The 20,632-nt window shown below is 53.0% G+C and overlaps 3 protein-coding genes across 3 annotated transcripts; 1 reads left to right on the plus strand and 2 right to left on the minus strand.

Moving 5' to 3' along the window:
• Positions 1–3,468: 3,468 nt before the first annotated feature.
• Positions 3,469–4,557, minus strand: V2A60_004733 (uncharacterized protein; the record flags this gene model as incomplete). The annotated part of the gene is made up of 1 exon (XM_083256047.1): positions 3,469–4,557. The coding sequence occupies one exon, from the start codon at positions 4,555–4,557 to the stop codon at positions 3,469–3,471; it is 1,089 nt and encodes a 362-aa protein (XP_083112173.1).
• Positions 4,558–15,723: 11,166 nt separating this feature from the next.
• Positions 15,724–17,328, minus strand: V2A60_004734 (Ribokinase-like protein; the record flags this gene model as incomplete). Its single annotated transcript, XM_083256048.1, has 6 exons — positions 15,724–15,952; positions 16,135–16,248; positions 16,335–16,390; positions 16,480–16,638; positions 16,770–17,217; positions 17,282–17,328. 6 exons carry the CDS (start codon positions 17,326–17,328, stop codon positions 15,724–15,726), a joined length of 1,053 nt encoding a protein of 350 aa, XP_083112174.1.
• An 899-nt stretch (positions 17,329–18,227) lies between these two features.
• Positions 18,228–20,237, plus strand: V2A60_004735 (ATP-NAD kinase-like domain-containing protein; the record flags this gene model as incomplete). The annotated part of the gene is made up of 3 exons (XM_083256049.1): positions 18,228–18,344; positions 18,457–19,723; positions 19,792–20,237. The coding sequence occupies 3 exons, from the start codon at positions 18,228–18,230 to the stop codon at positions 20,235–20,237; spliced, it is 1,830 nt and encodes a 609-aa protein (XP_083112175.1).
• Between the last annotated feature and the right edge of the window lie 395 nt (positions 20,238–20,632).

A 20,632-nucleotide genomic window follows, 5' to 3' on the forward strand; every position in this document is an offset into this window, starting at 1 on the left:
TCCTCTTTACACCCACTCTATCCGCTTGTTCCGACGGCATTCTAGAAAAGATTTTTTTTTCTTCTGGACTATCTTTCTTCTCTTTTTTCTGCAGTGGATGAGCAACATTCTATCTTCTTTGACAAGTCTTGCCCCCCCCCTCCCCTTCTCCTCCCAGTCATATCAGTACCAACCAGTGGACTCTGGTTCCATAGTAGTAGCTCTTTTTTTTTTCTTTTCCCAGCTTTTCTTTGCTTACTGCCGCCTGCAGGTGGAAGAGAGCAGGATTATCAGAAACCTCTTATTAATCTTGATATAATAATGACAATGATAATGATAAAACTCCACGGCCATGCAGTGGCGTTGCCAAAACCCCATTTTCTTAATCCGTAATTTTTGTCGAAATCGTCTCATTACTATTACTTACCCGTCTGTGACACCCGGGGAACGACCGAGCCAAAGCAGTGGGAAAAAAATAACTATTTATGCTTCCATTGGCCGTCGTCCAAAGCAGCCTTGCAGCTAGCTACTATCGGCAAAAGACAGCAATAGTCGACGACTTTTTTTTTTTTTTTTTTTTTTTGCGCCACCCTCTTCTCAATAGTTTGGGTCGGGTAGCGGTGTCGGAGTACTCCGTACAGATATTCTCTCTCTTTCTCTCTCTCACACACACAGAGACACACAGACACCCGCAGCCGGCATACTCAGTAGTATTCCGCTTCTGCCGCACTATCTACCAGCCACGTGCCGCTCAATTTCATAGTTACTACTACTGAGTAAGTAGTATTCCAGTTTCTCCAAAGCAGGAAAAAAAAGGCAAAAAGTGACTATTCTTTTTTCTTTTTTTTTGCCTTTAGTTTTCCATCCATTTTGCCAACAGCCTACTTGCAGTATCTGTGGTCTACTGTTAGCGACTTTATACAAACTTTGCTCAACGGCAATCAAGAAGAAGAAGAAATATAATAAAATAAAAAAAAAGGTGCTCAATGCAATGAGACTGGGTGGGACTTGGCGCATCCGGTTATACTGGTACTATTCATGGACCATCCGTCCTAGGATCCCTCACGCCTCACTCTCCCTGGCATCCTGGTTCCCCCCCGGTTCCTCTATCTGCCCCCCCCCTATTGTCCCGTCCACATTGCCCGTAACCACAAACTTACCCAGTACACAAGAAAAAAAAAGTTGTGCATTTGCGGGGAGTGGAGAAGCAAGGAGGGAGTGTTTGGGAAGGGGGGGGGGTGTGCGCTGCGCGGTGTCCTTCTTTGTTCCCCCCGCCGCCCATTTTGCGTCTCACGCATGTCGCTGCTGCTGTTATTATGCCGCGCTGAGGTTGACAGGATGCCTGCATATCATTCACTCGCTCACTCGTTCTCTCACTCACTCACTCACTCAAGTACTCACTCAAGTACTCAAGTACTCACTTCACTCACTTTACTTACTTTACTCAATTTGGACACTTTACTTACTTTTACTCACTTTACTCACTTCACTCATCACACGCAAAACTGTATGGATAGGTCACGCTCGTGTGCATCAAGAAACGCCCGTTACTTACTTGCATGCATGCATGTGCATTCTCGCTGCTTGCTCTTCTTGTCCCTGCTTCGCCTTTGACCCTGAGCAGATCGCCATCCCCCCCAAGGACAGTGATTAAACTGCCCCCCCCCCCCCCTTGTCCTAGTAACACATGTTGGAGTTCTTCTCCTCATGCAAACTGGTTGCACAGCTTCACCGCTGAATTTCCTTTTTTATTCTTCATTTAATTTTTTTTCTTTTTCTTTTTCTTTTTGATTCCTCGATGCCAAAACAGTTTTCCGAGGCTTGTACCGTGTCAATAATGCGCACAGTCGAATAGTTGCTAGCGCTTGACGAAAGGGCTTCGATGATCAAACTCTGTATGAGTCGTTTGAGAGTGTCACCTTCATTTCTTTTCGTATCCCTTTCATTTTTCTACATCTTCTTCCTCTTCAATTCTCATAGGTAGCATTTTTGCTTCCTTTCTTTTTCCTCCGGGTACCCAATTAGGTCATCTATTTATTCCTGGCTTCTCCGCAGGGGGAAGAGGGGGGCCAACGACGCAGCCAGTTCTCTCTCCTTTGCCGAGCAAACATATTGATTTAGTGCCAGGATGGATTTCCGGCCCAATCAACGTCCTCAGAGAGAAGAAAAAGGCCGACAGGCACCACCATTTTTATTTTTTTCCCTTGTCACAGGGCTGGTTTGAAGACTGGGGTGTGTTTGTGTGTGTCTTGGGGGGGCGTGCACTCATCATCGTCACTGACCCAATCCCCAGCTGGCCCAGTCAGTGCTTGTCAGTGGTGCCGCTTGGGGGGGGGGGGAAGAAAAAAAACATTGAATAATAATTTTACCACCAACAAGTTAGACGGTAAGAATCAAGCTCATTCTTCTCATTAATAATAATGGAAAGCAAAGTATATCCCCAACTCAGGCACACCACAGACACACGCGCGCTCGTGCCTGTTTCTCTGCAGGGGGACGGCGGCGGCTTGGTCGTCCGTACCGGCCCTATTTCTTTTATTAGCCCCTCACCGTTTCTCCATCCATGATGAGTCGTCTCTTCCCGGGACGCATCACCCCTCCTCCCAGCGGGGGGTTCATGTGATGACGAGGAAGTCGAAACAGTGAAGAATAGGGAAGGAGTGTATATGAGAAGAAAGAAAAAGACATACTCAAGAGAGAGAGAGAGAGAAAGCAAGTAGGAAAAAATAAACAGCAGCTGGCGTTGGTGAGCACACTGGAGAGCAGTCTGCCCAAGGCTGGTTGTCGTCTTCTATTCTTGTCCACGGGAGATGTTGGAGAGAAAGGGTGTGCAATTAAAAAATGATGGAGGAGGGCGTGCAAACAATGGGGCAGCATTTTTTTTCGCTCTTCACCGTTCATGTGCAAAATCGTTCCTATATGCACGCCCCTCCTGCGTCTTCCTTTTTTTTTTCTTTTTTTTTTTAGCCTCTCCTGCTCCTCTCCATGTCCCAAGAAACTCTGTTTTGAACCAACCAGTCTAAGTGATTATGCCATTCAGCTGGCGTCGGGAGGGGGGCTGTCTTTCAAGGACCAAAAAGATGAGTGAACCGAGTGTAGAAACTCCCGTGCACACTTTGAGTATCAAACATGGCGTGTAATCACAATTTGAGTGGGGGTCGTCATCGTCCCCCCCTTCGTAAAGATCATGGTATCTGATAAAATTGATTTAACAAACAAGGACAGTACAAAACGGTTTTGTGGCGGCTCTGTGTCCCGCGCCCTCAGTACATAAAACTCCGTCCCGAATCCCATGGTATGCTTCTGTCCCATAAATAAGCCTGTCTATGCCGTGCTGTGTCGCAATGATGCTTCTCCGAAAATGAAAATGGAAAAAAAAAGGCAACGCTTTGGTATCCCGAGATTATTTTGCCCCTGGCAGTATCCTCCCCCCCAAAAAATAGTATGCGCTTAATATGAAACAAGTGAGAATGTAAAGTAGCTCTCTCTTCAAGCAGTGCCCGCTGCTGCTTCCTCCTCGCCTTCAGCATCCAACCCGTCGTCTTCCTCTTCCTCTTCGTCATCAGACTTGGGAGGCTCCCACGTCTCTTCCAACTTCAGGCCCTTGCCAACAGGCTCCGTGTGACCAAAGGTCGAGCCCAGAAGAGATGTCACGGTCGAGTGATAGTTGCTGAGCTGCGGATCGTCCTGATGCTTGTCAGGTGTGTCATACAGACCCATACCAACTAAAATCTCGCCTTCTTCCTCCTCTACAGGCTCTACCTGCGGAAAAGAAGCTTGTCTCTCCTGCACGAGGATTTGCTGTTGCTGTGGTGGTTGGACAAACGTCTCTGGTGTGGGCGGTGAAGTTCTGTTGAAGCCGTGCATAATGAAGTTGTTCCAGTCAACGCCATGGTCGCCTTGCATCTGCCCGGATTCCATGCTGGACGGGAGCGAGTTGGAGAACATCTGGCCTTCCTCAGTCGGCGTGTAGATGGCACCAGGCTTTTGCGGCACGTCCCAACCATCTGCACCAAAGTACTGATCGTTCTCCAATGGGGGGAAAGCAGCGGGGAGCGGCGAAAAGGTGGAAGCTGGAGACGTGTTTGTTGAGTACGACTCAACCATGGGGGAATATTGAGGGCCGACGCCAAAGTACATGTCCTGATAGTCGGCATACATATTTGGCGTGGAGAGAGGATTGGTGTTGGGCGTGTGTTGGAAGTTGGTCTGAGGAGCGACGAGATGCGACGACGGATGCCAGCTCAGCGGCCGGCCCTGACTGGGCGTGACATCGTGTCTGGCGAGGCCCATGTGCTGGTTTGTGTTGAAATAATCCAAGACCTGCTGCTGGCGGCGAGTGTTGCTGCCGTCACCCATCATGGTCCTCCTTCTGGCAGCCATAATGGCGGCTCTGGGGCTGTTGTTGGCGCTGGTGGGCTTCATCACCCGCATGGCTGTGCCGACTCGTTGTCCCATGGATCCTCGTGAAAGTCGACGGCCACTTGCTTGGCCCATGTAGAAATCATCATAGTACATTTGTTGGGGATAGCCTGCGGTATTCTGCGTCGGCATCCCGTAAGCAGGATGGTGCATCATCTTGCCGTCTCGACGTTGCTGATATATATTCGCAGTTGGTAGTGGGGTGTGTACGTAGATGGTTGCCGAAGAGTGGTGTCTATCCGTTGCGTAAAAGGTAGTGCCCTGTGATGGATGCGTATCTCAGAGGATGTGCTGTTGAATTATAAAGAAGACTCTGGTCGATGTGAGAAATAAAAAGAACAGAGACTGAGGTAGGAATGGATCCAACGTGGGTTAAGTATGGTTGCAAGTTCATGGCAACGACGAGGAGCAAATAGGGCGACATCGAAAGGGGCGTTTATTAGCTCCATTTGGAGTGTCGTACGGGACCACAGGCAGGGGCGGGAGTTGGTAATGGTGTTCAAACATGGAAAGAGGTAGATCAAAGCCCGGCGTTAGGTTATAGAGTGAATGGTTAGGTTGAACTAACTAGTGCAACACCAGATTCAATTTGAAGACATGCAAAACGTACACCCCCCGTCTGGCCTTGCTGGATCTTGATGTGGACCAGCGAGCAGCCACCAGCCTCTGCAGCCACGGGCAGGGATCTCGCCTCTCTGCCTTTGTCGGTGGGCTTGATGGGGTTGACAACACGGTTGGGACACACACTCACATACTGAGTAACATACTGACTGACACACCACAAGCAGCGCCGGCCGTGCAGCGTTAGCGGGTTTTCTGTGCCTGGAGAAAGCTCGGCTGGTGATGGATGGATGCATGCATGCATTGCATCCTTGCAGTCGCCAAAACGTGTGAGTGACTAGCCTGGGGAAAACGCCGAGTCCATGAGTCGCCGCCACGGAGGAACGCACCACTGAAAGGCCAATTATTTGTGTATTTGTGCTTGACGAGGCCGACCCCTTTTGTTGGTGGTTTCTTTCAGGGTTTTTCTTGTTGATCTAGACTGGCTCTGTTCTTGCAGCCTCTCAGGTTCCCGAGCTTCGGTGTCATCTTCACTGCTCAGCGCTTCTAGTCAATCACTGTCCCATGAGTGGGCAAGCTTTCCGAGCCGCCCCTTCAAGGGCAAAGGAGTGCCATCCATGCCTGGTATGGCTCGTGTGGGTGCTGATAGTGAGAAGGGGCCAGCTGCGTCATACGGGGCAGGACGGCAAGGGGTGTCTCATCAGATGGATTCCAAGTGCAAAGACCTGTTTAATGGATCAGAGCCAGAAGGGATGGAGAAGAAATAGCCTCCATCTGAGCGGCGCGCCAATACCCTGCCAACCTTGTCGGCGGAGAAGCAGGCAACAATAGCGCAGCGCCAGCCGAGTCTTATTATGGGCGTGTCAGGAAAATGTTGTGGAGCTGGGCTTTTTTTTTTTTTTTTTTTTTTTCAGTCCGTCCTTCTTTAGCTGGCTTTGGCTTTACATCAGAACCGTGGCACAGCCGCGCAGGTTGTGAGCAGCATCGAGCTCCGTCTTGATGGCACATTTGCGTTGTACGATTCAGTCCCGCATGGGGGGAGGGGGGCCATCAACATCCTGTCAAGGATATTCCCACCGTCAGAGGCAGAATTTTTGCGTCCAACCACACCACTTAGCCGGTTCCGCAAGTTGGGCGACGAGCAGCTCCGGAGCAGGGATCGGGAGTGATGATCGTTGGCTACTGAGTACTTTGTAGAGGAAACACGGCTCAGGATTAATGTTTGCTGTGGAGGTCGGGAATGTCAAAGACGAATGCCTCCAACTTTAGCGTCGGCAACCATAACCCGCGCGAAGAGAAAAGGATCTTGATGCAGCGCTGCGAACCGGCCAGCGGCAAGAAATCAAGGGCGAGTAGATACTGATACTTGGGAGAGGAGCGCCAGAGAGTGCAATTGTATCTCCGCTTTAACCGCTTGAAGCCAAGTGCACAGTTGGGACAACAACAAAAGGAGCCGAATGAAATAAATGAAAATGGACATTGCCTGGTGGGCTGAAGGGATGCGGAAGGGTTGCTGGGCCCACGCTGTGGTGTCGGGATAGCGGTGACACAGACTCTGCGTCAGCCATTCGCATGCCGCAGACAGGAGACAAGAGGGCCAAATCTGGAGGGTGGCGTGGAGGAGGGTAGGCGTGGGCCCAGACCCTGTCGAAGTTTCTTAGGAATGATGATTCCTACGAGGCTCGTGAGTGGAGAAGCTCCAGCTCCCGGGACGAAGGTTGAAGGAGTTGAGGAGCAAACTGGTGTGCTGAGTTGATGCCTGTCTTGGACTGGGTGGGTGCGGGTGCTGGTGGGGGAGGGGAGACGGTCGTCGTTGCAGGGCCACCGACATGTCCATGCTGAATTGTACTAAGTATGCACATCACTTTTTTCCTTCCCTCGCCGGGTTGCTTTCTTCTCGGCTTGGTGCTGATTGACGTTCCCTGGCGTCCGGCTTGCTGCCAACCCATTCGCCGAGCTTGACCAGACACACCCTTTCAAAGGACGCGGCGTGTGGCTCCCCAGTCATCCGGGACAGGACATGGCGGGCGTTGGCGTAGCAAACGGAGGATGGCACCTGAGGCCCTGGGCTGTAAACGAAGCCGATCTCATCAACTCTTTGGTGCCACTTGGGGAGGCTTGCTCCGGACTGCGTACTGGTACTGGACTGGCTGGCGGGGATTCGCTCGTTCCGACGCGGACGGGGGGCTAGGCACGACGAACCACCACCCAGTTTGGTTGTGCGGCGCGCTCCATGACCAGAGGCGAGGGGCTGGCTGGCCCAGTGCCTATGGGGAAACAAGCGGCTCTTGCAGGAGCCAAAGCTACTCCGTACTCAGTAGACTGACTGATGCGACAGCACCGCTACCAGTAGGGTGTGCTCGCAGCCACTGGTCATGGCATACTGGTAGATGCAGTGTTGTGGCAAAAACAGCAGAGTTTATGCTCGGTCTGCGGTACCGCATGGCACGACGGGGTATCAGCCACGGATTCTCTCGGGGTGATGACGTTGACGATGGTGATGCTGGGGACGACGGCTTACATGTCCAATGCGTTTCCATCTCGCGCTCCAACAAATACAAATTGCAGGCTGGGCTACCGGTTGTTGTCAAGCGCTCAGTTGGCCTCGAGAGCTCCACGCGTCCACCACAGCATGCATTGTGGCATGTCATGTTCAGTTGGCTCAGCCCGTGCCTTTTGGGCTACTGGTGCCTCTTCCATTGTGGGGCTTCTTCAGGACTAATCCGTATGGCGAGAAGCTTTGTCATGCAACCAGCAAGTAACCAAAAGAGGTGACCCGGCCATGGTGGCCCAGTCCACAAACACGCCATCACCCCCAGCTGTGTACAAAGTATGTACGGATACGTACTGATAGTTACTTATCGGTATTCCTTCCAATGTGTATACTGGGACTTACCGCCAGGCGGACCATTTTTAATCACGTAGTAGTCCCCGCCTTTGTCACGGCCGCACCGTACTTGGTCGTGTGGTGCCTCTCGCCTGTACTCGGTAAGTACTGAGGACTGGTACGGAGTACTCAGAAGGGACTTCGTGAGTGACTGGCAGCCAGTGGCAGGTCACACTCCGTCTAGCGGCACTACCAGTACAGGGCCTCCTGCAGCATCACGGCGCCCGCTGCCCACTCAAATATCAGAAACCCACCCGTCTAGCCCGTACCATGTTGCATGTTTTGCTACAGCGATCTGTATGATATTACAAGTCAGAGGTTCCCCCGTGAGCGGCCCAATTAATCTTTTTTTTTTCTAAAAAAAAAATCATTTACCTTGAGTACTTATTCTTTCTCGTCCTGGATTAAGTAGCTCTCCCCTTCATCCAGGCCCGCGCCAGTCAGCCAGCCAGGTATGGCATCTCCGCCCCTCCCTGATCCAAGCAGGTATCTCCCATCTCCTTAGCGGAAGCGGAGCCTCTCCGGGGCGGCGGCCACCGCGGGCCACCGCGCAGCGCGGCGCGATTCCTCCCTGCACAGCACATTCACATTACATTACGTTGGACGCTCGTCGTCTTGTTTCACCTTCCCTTGACGGTTGGCAAGTTGTCCCAGTCTTACCAACATTTTTTTTCTGGTGCCGGGATGCACCTCGGTGGCCAAAGTATGCCAATGAGTGCAGCAAACCCATTTTCCTTGGTCACAGCCTGTCGCCTGACGTGCAGCATGTGGCCTGGCACTCGAGCACACCGACGCTACGTACGGATGCCATCGTGTAAATTGTTATTACGGATACATGTTACAGCCAGACGAGCAGCTCCTGGGAATATGCAAGGCATGATATAGGTCGCCGGCGGCATGCTCGTGTCACCACCCGCCAGCCTCAGCATTTCTCGTGCCGCATGTCAACGCCTTGCGCTCGGGAGCATCCCAATCGCCATTCAAAGCGACTTGTCCGACAGAACTTCGAACCGATATTCGCCTTTGAGAAACTGCCACGCGGGCCCTCGCATCAAACCCCTAAAAGTCTCCAGCAGTGGCAACCCGACATCATGTCCACGGGACGGCTCCTGGTTACAGCAGAAGCAGAGCGGGCTGTTCAAAACTGCAGGTAGCGCTTCAATCCACCACGATATTTGCACCCTGGCACACTCGCTTCCAGAACTGTGATGCGGGTTTCGGTTGGTGGCGCTGTCGTCGATCCTCGTGACGGAGGCTACGTGCGCTTTGGAGCATCACACCCCGTCAAACTGACAACAAGTTTCGGTAATCAGGATGCCTGCACTGAACAGGTAACGCCTCCATTCTGGTACAAACGCAAAAGGGCCAGGCCAGGGGTGGTGTGAGGTGGAGTTTGATGGTTCAGTTCAGCAGTGCAACTCAGTGCTCGTGTCTTGTTGCAATGGGGGGATTTTGCATATTCGGAATTACTCAAGCGGCACTAACCTCTAGGCTCCGCCACAGATGGGCCCGGCCCCCGTCTACCCGTAATGTACTGTCCTCTGCCATGCCACCACCAAGTCTGGCGGGGGAAGGGGGCGCCAAAAGCTGGCTTGCCAGCGTTATCCTTCCGGTGGGCTGAGCTCTGCAAGGCTTCTCCCCTTCTCAGGCACCCCCCTGCCTCATCAAGCTTCTCATTAGCCGGCTATTGTGCGCCCTTTCGGAAGCGCCTAGTGCGGTGCTGCGGTGGGCAAGGGTTATTTGCCTGTGATGTGTCCCTTGCTCAGCAATAGGACGAACGAGAGCCACCCAAAGCATACGAAGCCAAGCCGCAGCCTAGCCCATGGGCCCCCGAAAGCCGTGCCCTGCTACTTATATTGGACACCCTACTGAGGGCTCAAACGAGTCCAAAGAATCCGTAAGCAGCCATGTCTAGCCAGTTACAGGTACTCCAGAAAGTACATATCTGTAGCCCCGGCCTCGCCAACTCATTCGCTCCCGCTAAAAGATTGTCGGTCGAAAGCCCGTTTTAGCCTCAGGACCATCGCTGCACAATGGCGGACTCTGCTTTTGCTTGGCGTTGCTGTAGACACAACCTTAGTTATGGCTGCCCCCGTGCCATGACATGGACTGGGCCATGGAATCGGCACTGCTGAGCTACCGTTTCTCGCATGTGGATTGCTGGCTACGAGAAGCGCCATACTGTTACGAGTACGGAGTACGGATGGTAAGTTACGCCTCACAGCTGACAGGACGTTGCGATTTCGGTGCTGCAACACAAATCGAGATGAACGTGTTCCATATCTGACTTGGACTCCTCCATGCATGTGAGACTTGGTGCCCCGAGCGAAACAGGCAGGAAAAGAAACAAGACTTGTCCCCCTTGTACGTCCTCTCAATTCCTTTCCGGCTCGGCGAAAGCCAAAAAGCAAATCTCAACTAGTTGTGTCATAAGGCTACTTGGGAGTTTTTCCAGACATATTCAAAAAGTTTGAAACAGCTCGGCTCGTTGTATTGCTACAGTACTGGTACGGAGTAGAAGGAGCAAATCCAAGATGCAAACCACCAGACGGTGCTCGTTCCGCACCTCCTGCCCTGCCTGTGGTATGCCTCATCTGGAGGGACCCTGTCGCCTTTCACTGCTTAGTCCTTTACTTACTGGTACAAGGAGGCCCCGACTTCCATTTTCCTTATTCCCTTCTAGATCCACTCCCGCCATGTTTTCTACAAGCTACTATTACGGAGTACAAGTTCTGTACTTGGGCTTGGGCATCATGGACTTGCTCCCAAGTTGAAGTAGCCGCTGGCACGCCCCCCCGCCCCCCCCCCCCCCCCCCTAAATCCTTACGACAACCCCTGGTCCTGAGAGACTTTGGGGGTGACTTGTGCCCAACCACCGTCTCTGGGGCCCTGTACTCGGTACCAAAACGTAGTAGTGGGCGGGCATCACAGTGACTGAGGTATCAGGCCGGCCTGCCGAGTGCAGTTGCGGGCTGGCGCTGTCCAGATAGTCCCGCCTAGCGTGGAGGGCAAGCCTCCTTTGCATGACGGTAACTGGCATTCAAGCAACGAAAGGGGATGAGACAGGGCACACACGTACTTGGCTGTAGAACTACTTGGCGGCCTGAGACTACCGGTGCAACGGGCTTTCTTTGTCTAATACGACGTGAGCAAAGGTCCTTCAGTGGCGCGCCATTCAGGATAGACCCAGAAGAGGCTGGCTTCCCTTTCCAGGATGCGATTTCGCGCCTTGCACTTCGTCTCGGTTACTGCCTATTGATGCTGCATTAGCCGTCGACGATTGAGCGTGCTGAGTACATTATTGGAGTCCAGTTCGACTAGCCTTCTTCCGTATGTTTCCAAGAAGGAGAGCTTGGCGGGAGGGGGGGGGCGCAAGGCACAAGATTTCAGAGAGTGATTCTCGTCTCTAGACCTGTTTGCGGCGCTATCTAAGGTTTCATGGCATAACTAGCCGAACATTTTTGCATTATTGACAGGAAGGAGTGGAGCGAGACTCCGTGGACTGCGCGACGAGAAGATACGGGTTGTACTGGTAGCTTCGCCTTCCGCCACGGGATGCAGTGAGACCATGCATCTGCCTCCCTGCTGTCTTTGGTCATGTTTTTGATCTTTGCCATGTTTCTTTTGTTGGGCCGCTCACGGTGGATCTGTCGCCCCAAGGCGGCACCACTCCCACGCCTTTCTCTCCTTGTCTCCCTCATCTCTTTCCCCGCCGCCTAGGCCTGAGACGGCCTCTGCCCTCTTGACGCCACCACCCAGTACTTACTTAGCACACAAGCAAGTAATCCGTACTTCAAGTACGGAGCACCGCGGCAGCACTGGACTACCCAGTAGTACATGGCAGACCAGGACTGCATAATCCCGGCCTCCTGGCTCGCCTTATCCTTTGCCCTGCCCCCACACGCCCCCTCTACCCCGACTCGGCTAAAACTCGACGTTCCGTTGCTCCCGTTAATAATAGCTCTTGAGTGGTCGCTTCGTGACTCGTCATCAATCTGTGAGAGGGCAACTCTGTTGCTACTGGTACTGGTAATGCTGGCTTCCTCGTCCTCCTCACCTGACTCTCGCCAAGCAAAGATTGCGAAACCTACGGGGCAGTGCGATATATGATATCCGCCAGCATCTCTCTGCCATGGCGCCAAGGCCGAGGTGAAGAGGGACTAACAGTGTGACGGTCTGGGTGAATTCGGGTTACTACCGTTACTTATGCGCATCTATCTCGTGGATGCTGTTGGAAAGCTGGAAGCCCGCAGGATGCCAGGGATTTCTGTCCGCAGCATCGCATCCGTGCTCGACAGCGAAAGGGACGAGCCCATGACAAAAAAAAAACTCAATGCCCCAGTTCCATTGGCGCCTTATTTAGTCACCCGCATTCTTTGTCCTCAGCCAAGTTGCATGGCTCGCCCAACTAAGCAAGGTTCACGCCGCCACAGCCCTTCCAGTACATTGATTGACTGCAGCAGCACACAAGAGCCGCTTTGCCATCCGTTTTTCGCCAGCTGTGCCGCCTTGTCATGCTGTGGGCCGTCGTCGTGATTGCCGCTGTGCTTCCTCTTACGTCTTGACTGGTCAGCGCGAGAATGTGGTGTACCAGTGAGTGCTTGAGTGCTTCACACTCAAGGCGGTGATGAAGGATTCTCACTGCGCCGCGCTCCTACCACTCTCACCTCATGCTCCCGTGTTCTACTGGTACCTCCTACTTGCCCACCCACCTTGTCGACGCACCACGGGCTGCTACCGGTACACCACTGTTGCCCTTTACTCAGGGACCTGCCCAGTTCAGAAATCGTTCCCACTGGACGGAGCCAACCAATCCAGGCCAGCCCATGTCCGGGCCACGGACGATCCCCCCGTCGGTACAGGGTCCACATGAACGGTAGCGGCCCCCGATGGCACCTCCGTCAGTTTCTGCTCGTTCCCCGTCGTCCGGGTCTCGTCTGGCCATCGGCTGACAGTTAGAATTTTCCTCCTTGGCCCCAGCATGAGGCGCTATTAAAGTTGGTGATTGCCAATAAGTGAGCACTCACCGCCGCTGCACTAAAGACTGAGGCTGAATCCCCCCCCAAGCAACCCTGCCGGTCCAATCTCCTCCTATACGGGTGTGCCATGACACGGTTAATTTTTTTTTTTTTTTTTTTTTGTATTCGTAAAGTCCAGAAAAAGAAAACTGCGCCACGGTGCCGCAGTACCAGTAGTTAATTTCCATTCCTGGAAGAGGGGCCCTAAGTAAGTTATTCTTCCAACTCATACCGTCACGCAATGGCCACACTATTAGATGGCTTGGACGCTCCATCTCCATCTCCGGAAGTTTTCTGGGACCAGGTGTGAAAACTCGTCATCGATTGTCTTGTTCTTGATGCGAATGGCAGTCAACTGCGATGATACCATACGAGAAATCGAAACACCCCCTTCCCCCCCCCAAAAGAGATTTCTTCCCTCAAATGTTCATTTTGTTACAAAGCATGCATTAAATGTGTCTAGGAGCGAAGCCGATATTAAGGCTCTAGTTCGACCCTGGTCCAAGTAACTCACTCACGGAACATGAAATTACCAAGAGTATCTCCTCCGAGCTCCAGTTCCATACTGGTGAGGGACAGCTTTCCTTGTGGCCCGTCTTTACCCACACCAATTTAGTCAAACCTTGGGACCGACGTCACTTTTCTACTTTGCATAAGTTGGTTCGGCTACCGACATCGTAAAGACTGAACTAGAAATGTTCCTGCCAGATATTGACTAAACCTCCTTCCCTACTCGGGCAACAGGACGGTCGTGCTCTCTCTCTCTCCCGCCACGGTTTATTAGTTCTCGACGTTGCTTCTTGGCGAGCGCCGCAACCCGGTCGGTTCTGAAGGCGCATTCATCATTTCAACCTGGTGGGTGTGTGGGATAAATGGATGATATGCAACCACCAGAGTTGTCATCACGGTCACTGTCATGTACCTTGCCCCCCCCCCCCCCCCCCCCTCCAAAGTGCCAACACTGCCCGCCTTCGCAGGGAGCAGGGCGACAAACCGCGCATTTTTCGCCAGACGGGAGAGGATCCAGCCGGTCATCTGCTGCGAGACGAGCAATCACACGGATCAGCGCCAGGCACGCATGCCATGAGGTGCCTTCTCTGCTTCTGCAGCCCTTCATTAGCTGCAGCGTGGAGGGAGTGGGAGGCTAGCGAGGACAAACACACACACACACACACACACACCCCTCCCTACACGACGATCCAGAAGGACGGGCACAACAAGGAAGATGCGCGCCTTCTGACGGGACATGTCCAGATGAGGAACAGCTACTGAGACGGTTCAAGCATCCCGCCGGGAAAGAGTCGCTACCAAAAGCCGGGCGACAGCCTGCTCTTCTCGCCACAACTTAGCCTGTAAGCACCGAGAGCCACCGATACCTGGGCATCTGGGGTAGGGTGGAAAGAGGTATGAGACACCTCCGGGGCCAAGTTCGGGTTCGCGAATTCGTACTAGAAGTGTCTCTGTTTCCAGAGACCCGACATGACATTCTCTCCTCAATAATTGGGTCTATCATGCAACCAATTTAGCCAAAGTCGCGTTTACGTGGCCCGGTGCAGAAGATGGCAAAAACTCTCCCCACGTTCAAGCACTCATAGTAGATTGTGCGGATTCCTGCTGCATCTGCCGTTGAGGTGACGGAAATCGCGACCTTTGTCTTTATACCATACAGATTGCGCAAAGTGGAAAAAAAGTACCAGTAACATGTCAGATTAGAGCCCTGCTCAAGGGCACCAGGAATGCTTCTCACCAGACTAGAGAAATCGGTCTCGGTTCTCGGACATTTACATCAAATCTAGCCCAAATGATTTCTTTTTTTGTTCTGGCATTCGAAAGCATGGTTTGGCCAATAAGCCTCCGGTAATAGCGTGCAGGCCCTTTGATTCGGCCCAGCTGCTCGAAAACATGTAGACGCTGCAAGTACATCATTGACATGTCACTTTTTCTTCTCGTCTACATGCACAGCCATCTGTTGCGGCCCTTATTGCTCAATTTTGCTTTGTTACGACGCCACATTCAGGTGACAGAAGCACTCGTGCCGCCGTGCGTGAGCCAGATAATACAGTTACGACCCTTGCAGACCCTCTCGCTACCGAAACAAGACAACTGCAAAAGCAACATCACCGAGCTTGCTTCCTCCCACCGGCGACGCAGATAGTCTTCTCACTTCCCGCTGCGTCGCACCAAGAAACACCGCGAAACCGTAGTACCAACACAGCGGCGGCGGTTTTGAGCTGCACGATACCGGTCTTTGGGTCTCCTTCCCTGCAGCGAGCCCGCTCCAAGGCAACCGATTCGACTGTATCTGCCAGCGCTTCCTTTGGCCTTGTCCTTGCTCCTCCAAGTCACCAGACACCAGCCGGCACAAGAACTCGGACCTGACAAGTGGCGCTCGAACATGGCAACTGGCATGCTACCTGACACCACTGAGTCACCGAGAGTTGGAAGCCCACAATGGCTGCAACTCGCGCTGTAACCACATCTTTTCGACAAAACGTTTTGCTTTTAGCGCTTCACGTCTCCCTGTTTGTTTCACCGCCTCGAGCTTTGCTATTTCCTTATGTGGCATAAGCGCATCACCCCGTTTTTCTTTTCCCTTGACCATCCTGTCGCAGTCTCACGGATCGAAACTAGAGTTCCTCGAATGTCTTGGATTTGCCAGAAAGGAAACTTCTAAGCCTCGGGTCTTTGCTGTTTTCTTTTGGTATTTCACCAGCTCTAATCCTCAATCATTTGCGCCCACCCCTCTGCGCAAAGAGGTGCAGTGGAGAATCAAGAAGACGGAAATGGGCGCAGCTCCATCGGGCAATTGCGCCTGTCGAACAGCGTTGTGCAAAAGGCCACCACATGGGGCCTGTTTTATTTGCGTCTGCTGGGTACGAATAACCCTGCCGTCACAGGCAGGCGCTTCTGAAGGTGCATAATGTCGTCACCCAACCCGGCAAAGCCCTCGCGCTGTACCTTTAGCGTCGCCAAGTCGACGGCAAAGCGCACGCAGCGATACGCATCCCAGGGTGCACCGTCAAGGCTATTCTTGCTTAACACGAAGAGCATTCCGGCAATGAATGTATCTCCCGCTCCCACAGAGCTGTGCTTTCCGTCAGTTCATGTTGGCTAGTGGACTCCCATGTCTCATTCTCGTTGCGCGAGTCGTATTTCTCTCCTATCCTGTTTTCACGACAGACACCCCTCCATTATCTCGGCAGCAGCGGGCTATTGGTGGGGATATGGCAAAAGAAAAGGAATTGTACCGAGTAGAGGGCAACTTACTCGACTACAGTAATTTCGTCAGGCTGTTGCTCGACAGCACAGTGAATCTGGTCCCCAGACAAGTGAGACATTGCATAGGCGCCTCCAGCTCCCCAAGGGCAAACGGACAGGGATCTATTAATTGGCCACATGGTTAGATTTGGAAAAAGCGGCAGCTTTGATTCTGAGCAAGGTTGGAAGAAGAAAGTAGGGAAACGCACGCTTGCCCTCTGGGCTCCTTCGTGAGACAGGCGATGGCGGAATCATACCCGCTATCCTGTGTTGACGAGTCGGATTAGCTTGAGCAAGTCATACCGACTCGTGAGGTGGCTTTGTGGTGTAATCGTTTGCTTTCTCGCAACATACCTCCGCCCACAGTTTGGAGTAAAAGACAACATCCGCCTCGGCGGCTAGCTCACGTAGGCCTTGTCTCCCGGGCTTCTCAACTTCGACGCTGATTGTGGCTCCGGGCAGAGTACGGCGCACAAGTCGAATGCATTCAAGCGTGGTCTGCGGTATGCGGCCCTAGTTGTACAACATCAGCGCGGCCAATCTCACTCCCCCCGGGAGACTCTGGCGAATTGCCTTTGAGGCTGGAAAGACTTGCTGCCTCACCCTCTCACTGCCTATCTGCTCCCATGCAAGTGTAACTTTACCTCGAAGTGCCACCAAGATTTTCCCTCGGGTTCGAAACAACGAGCGATGGCTTCGAACTCTGCGGCCGTCATCTCCTTGAGCGAGTTGAAGTTGACAAGCGTTCGGCTGCCTGTCTCCTTGCTCCGAATAATGTAACTGCTCGCCGCCTCGGTGGCCTCCTCGCGATAGATGCAGTGCTCGAAGCTAACTGGCGTCGCATTTCCAAACGACTCTATGACTTTCTTTGCTGCTGGGCTGTCCCGCCTCGGTAAACATGTCAGTAGGTGCAGGCGGATGTTGGTCGTCTTGTTCGGTCGCAATAGGTCATCTCGAGCACGGGCACCCTCGTCGTCGCAGTGCATCAGTAGCTGCTGAAGAACCTCTAGCGAGTTTGCACAATTGCCGCCGCGCCTTGTTTCCAGGTTGGACGCCCGCAATTTTGTATCCTCCTCTGGGTAGTATGGTACGCTGCATTACGTATCCATTAGCTTCTGCAGCTGGGGACTTCATATGTAGGTCGAAAGAGTCTTACGTTAGGAGAGTGTCCAGGTAGCAGGCCCCTACCATTACGAGATCCATCTTTGAAGTTATCAAGGGGGGCCTCGGCTGCTATCTCAGAGTCGCCGGTATCGTTGCGTGTTGAAGCTGCCTGACTGCGTGATTTCGACAAGCGCAATCCAAACTCGGCTCCATTAAATCCCGTCGCCACATCGCCAACAACTGAAAGTTGGTGACAAAGGTGGTGTGATCTCAGATCACGGTCACAGGAGAAGGATGGATAATGAAATCGATAAATATCCTTTCCACGTATCTCTTGGTACATCTTTAGTTCCATCCTCATTGCAGGTACAACTGGCCTGGTGCCTGCCTGGTGACGTCACCTACCCTAGAGCAACTGTGCGATACAAACACCTCTATAACTCCACGATGTTTTTGCTATAAAATAAAGAAAGTTATGTGGCCAGTCAAGACCAGTGATATGATGCGGATCGCTTCAATTCGCAGTGGGAACTGGCGCGATGAGGGCTCGATTTGTGCCACGTTGGAGCGTACGTTACTTGTACCGTTTTGATGCCGTATTCGTTGTTGCCGCTGGTCAATATTGGATGCCGATTTCCCGGGCGCGTGTAGTGTTGATTGCCGTATCAATCAAACTTGTAAATACACAGTACTTATGTCGCATGTCAAGGAATATGGATTTCCTGTAGTCAATCCGTCTCGCGGGCCGAGCAGAGTGCCCCGCGTTATCATAAGCTCGAAGCTTTTTGGTGGGGTTCAACGCGACACATCATAGCCAGCTGCGGTCTGCGGCTACAACGGTAAACTTTCTCCGGCAACGAATATTCCAGGTGTCGACTCGAGGCAGACACACCTGGTACCAGAGGAAAATACACGATTGGAATACCTGATTCCGAAACATACTCGGCGAATGCGCGATAGCCTCGGGCAGCTTCTGTTAGCCGGCCCCCGATCCTAGGATGGAGGCGGACAAGGGTCCAAGCCCGGATAAAACATCGAAATCGATAGACAAGCAACATGACATCGTATTCGATGACTGTTCCGATGGCAGTGACGAGGACTGCAAGTCGGTAGAGGTTCGTGCTCACCCCCCCTCACTGCATCTGCCCTCCGAGGTAGACCAGCCTTGAACCGGGGGCTGTGCTTGGAACTGCGATGCTAATGTTGCAAGGGCTTTTTTTGATATAGGTTGTCTTTGATCCCGCAAACCCATATAGACGAAAATCCTCTCTCGTATCGTCCGAGCATCCGCCACGGACAGCCATCGCGCTGCAGCGCAGGCAAGGCATGGTCCAACAGTACCTCGAGAGCCAGCGACACGGCAACGAACCCCAGCCGGCGAAATCATACCAGGCGCATCCTGCTCTGGGCGGCGCCACCTCTCAAATTGACGGATCTGTGATTTTGTCAGAAAACTCCCCGACTAATGCGTCACTGGTGATCCCAAGTGCTCATGCCGCGGAGAGGCGAAATTCTCGCGCAGTTGTTGACCCATCGAGCCTCGATAGCGGCGAGGTCGGCCAGCTTGACCAGCAGGATTGGACGCGTGAGATGTTGCGCAGCGCTTCCGAGGTAGATTTCCTCGCCATGCAGCAACAGCACCACCGAAACTCGACTGCCGGTAACCGCGAGGCACCGTCTCGCATGCTCACCAAGAAGCAGCTCAGCGACATGGCTTGGGGTGTACGCGAGCTGAGCAGACGGCTAAGCAGCATACGGATCAGAGTTCGGGTCAAGTCCATCTTGATATTGACGAAACTTTATGACCAGGATCTAATACCGAACACAAGAGAGCTGGCATCCTGGCTGCTGAGCCTGGACCGCAACGTCAAATACATCGTGTACATTCAGGACAAACTTCGAGATAACAAAAAGTTCAATGTGGATGGCCTCATCAGCGACATATGCAGGAGAAACATGGCCGAAGACCCCAGCCTGGATTGGGAACAAGCGCACGAAGACGTGAAGAAGCGACTGCGCTCCTGGGACGAAGACATGTGCCGCACGCGGCCACATATTTTCGACTTCGTCATCACGCTCGGCGGCGATGGAACCGTGCTGTACGCAAGCTGGCTGTTTCAACGTATCGTGCCTCCGGTCCTCAGCTTCGCGCTGGGAAGCCTGGGCTTCCTGACAAAGTTTGATTTCGAAGAGTACGCGCCGACGCTCACCTCGGCGTTTACAAAAGGCGTCACGGTCAGCCTGCGCCTGCGTTTCGAAAGCACTGTGATGCGCAGTATCCGGCGGAGGAATACTGTGTCCGAGCAACTAGATGGCCTGAAGATTGGAGACGGCGGCACCACAAGCGAAGAGGAAGATGAGGATGAGAAGCATAGGAAGCGAGATCTCGTGGAAGAACTCATTGGCGAGGAGAGAGAAGATGCCCACACACATCGGCCAGACGGAACGTTTGAGATTCTCAACGAGGTAGTCGTTGACCGCGGGCCGAATCCAAGTTCGTATTGCGCTTTATGCTAAAAAAAAAAAAAAACAAAAACAGCAGAGCTAACAGCCTCTTCACAGCCATGTCATACACAGAACTCTTTGGCGATGATGAGCACTTTACCTCGATCCTTGCCGACGGCATCTGCGTGTCCACGCCGACCGGCTCGACGGCGTACAACCTCGCGGCCGGGGGCTCGCTCTGCCACCCCGAGAACCCCGTCATGCTCGTAACCTCGGTGTGCGCCCACACGCTTTCGTTCCGGCCCATCATCCTACCCGACACGATCGTGCTGCGCGTGGGTGTGCCCTACGACGCGCGGACGTCCTCCTGGGCCAGCTTTGACGGCCGCGAGCGCGTAGAGCTCAAGCCCGGCGACTACGTGACGATCAGTGCGAGCCGCTACCCGTTTGCGTCGGTGCAGACAGAGGGCAGGAGGAGCGAGGACTGGGTCAACAGCATCAGCGGCAAGCTGGGATGGAACACGCGGCAGAAACAGAAGGAGTTCAAGGACTGGGATAAGTGAGACTTGACCGGCGTATTCTGCACGTATATGGAGGCTGGCTGGGGACACTATTATATTCTTGAGACCGGGTCGAAAGAGGGTGATATGTGATATCTAACATATAGAGTAGTTGTAAAGCGTGGGTAAAGGGAATATACAACGGGGTTGTGGCAGCTTGGAAAGTATTATGACGCCAAAGGTGCAGGAAGTGGCCTGATTATGTGCTCCTACGGCAGCCTAAATTATAATTAATATCTTCTCGATGACCTACTTGCTCCCGCCTGCAGCAACTAGAGTAATGCAGCTGGTGGTTTACACAGCGGAAGCATGGCTGCCCGTGATGCTAGCCCCCGCTAGCGTACAGGGACGAGATGATCCAAGTCTTTTGCACCCCCTGGCCGGTTCTTCAGATTCTA

This window comes from Cordyceps javanica, chromosome 3 (assembly GCF_051103115.1).
Source record: "Cordyceps javanica chromosome 3, complete sequence".
In the NCBI taxonomy this organism is placed as follows: Eukaryota; Fungi; Ascomycota; class Sordariomycetes; order Hypocreales; family Cordycipitaceae; genus Cordyceps; species Cordyceps javanica.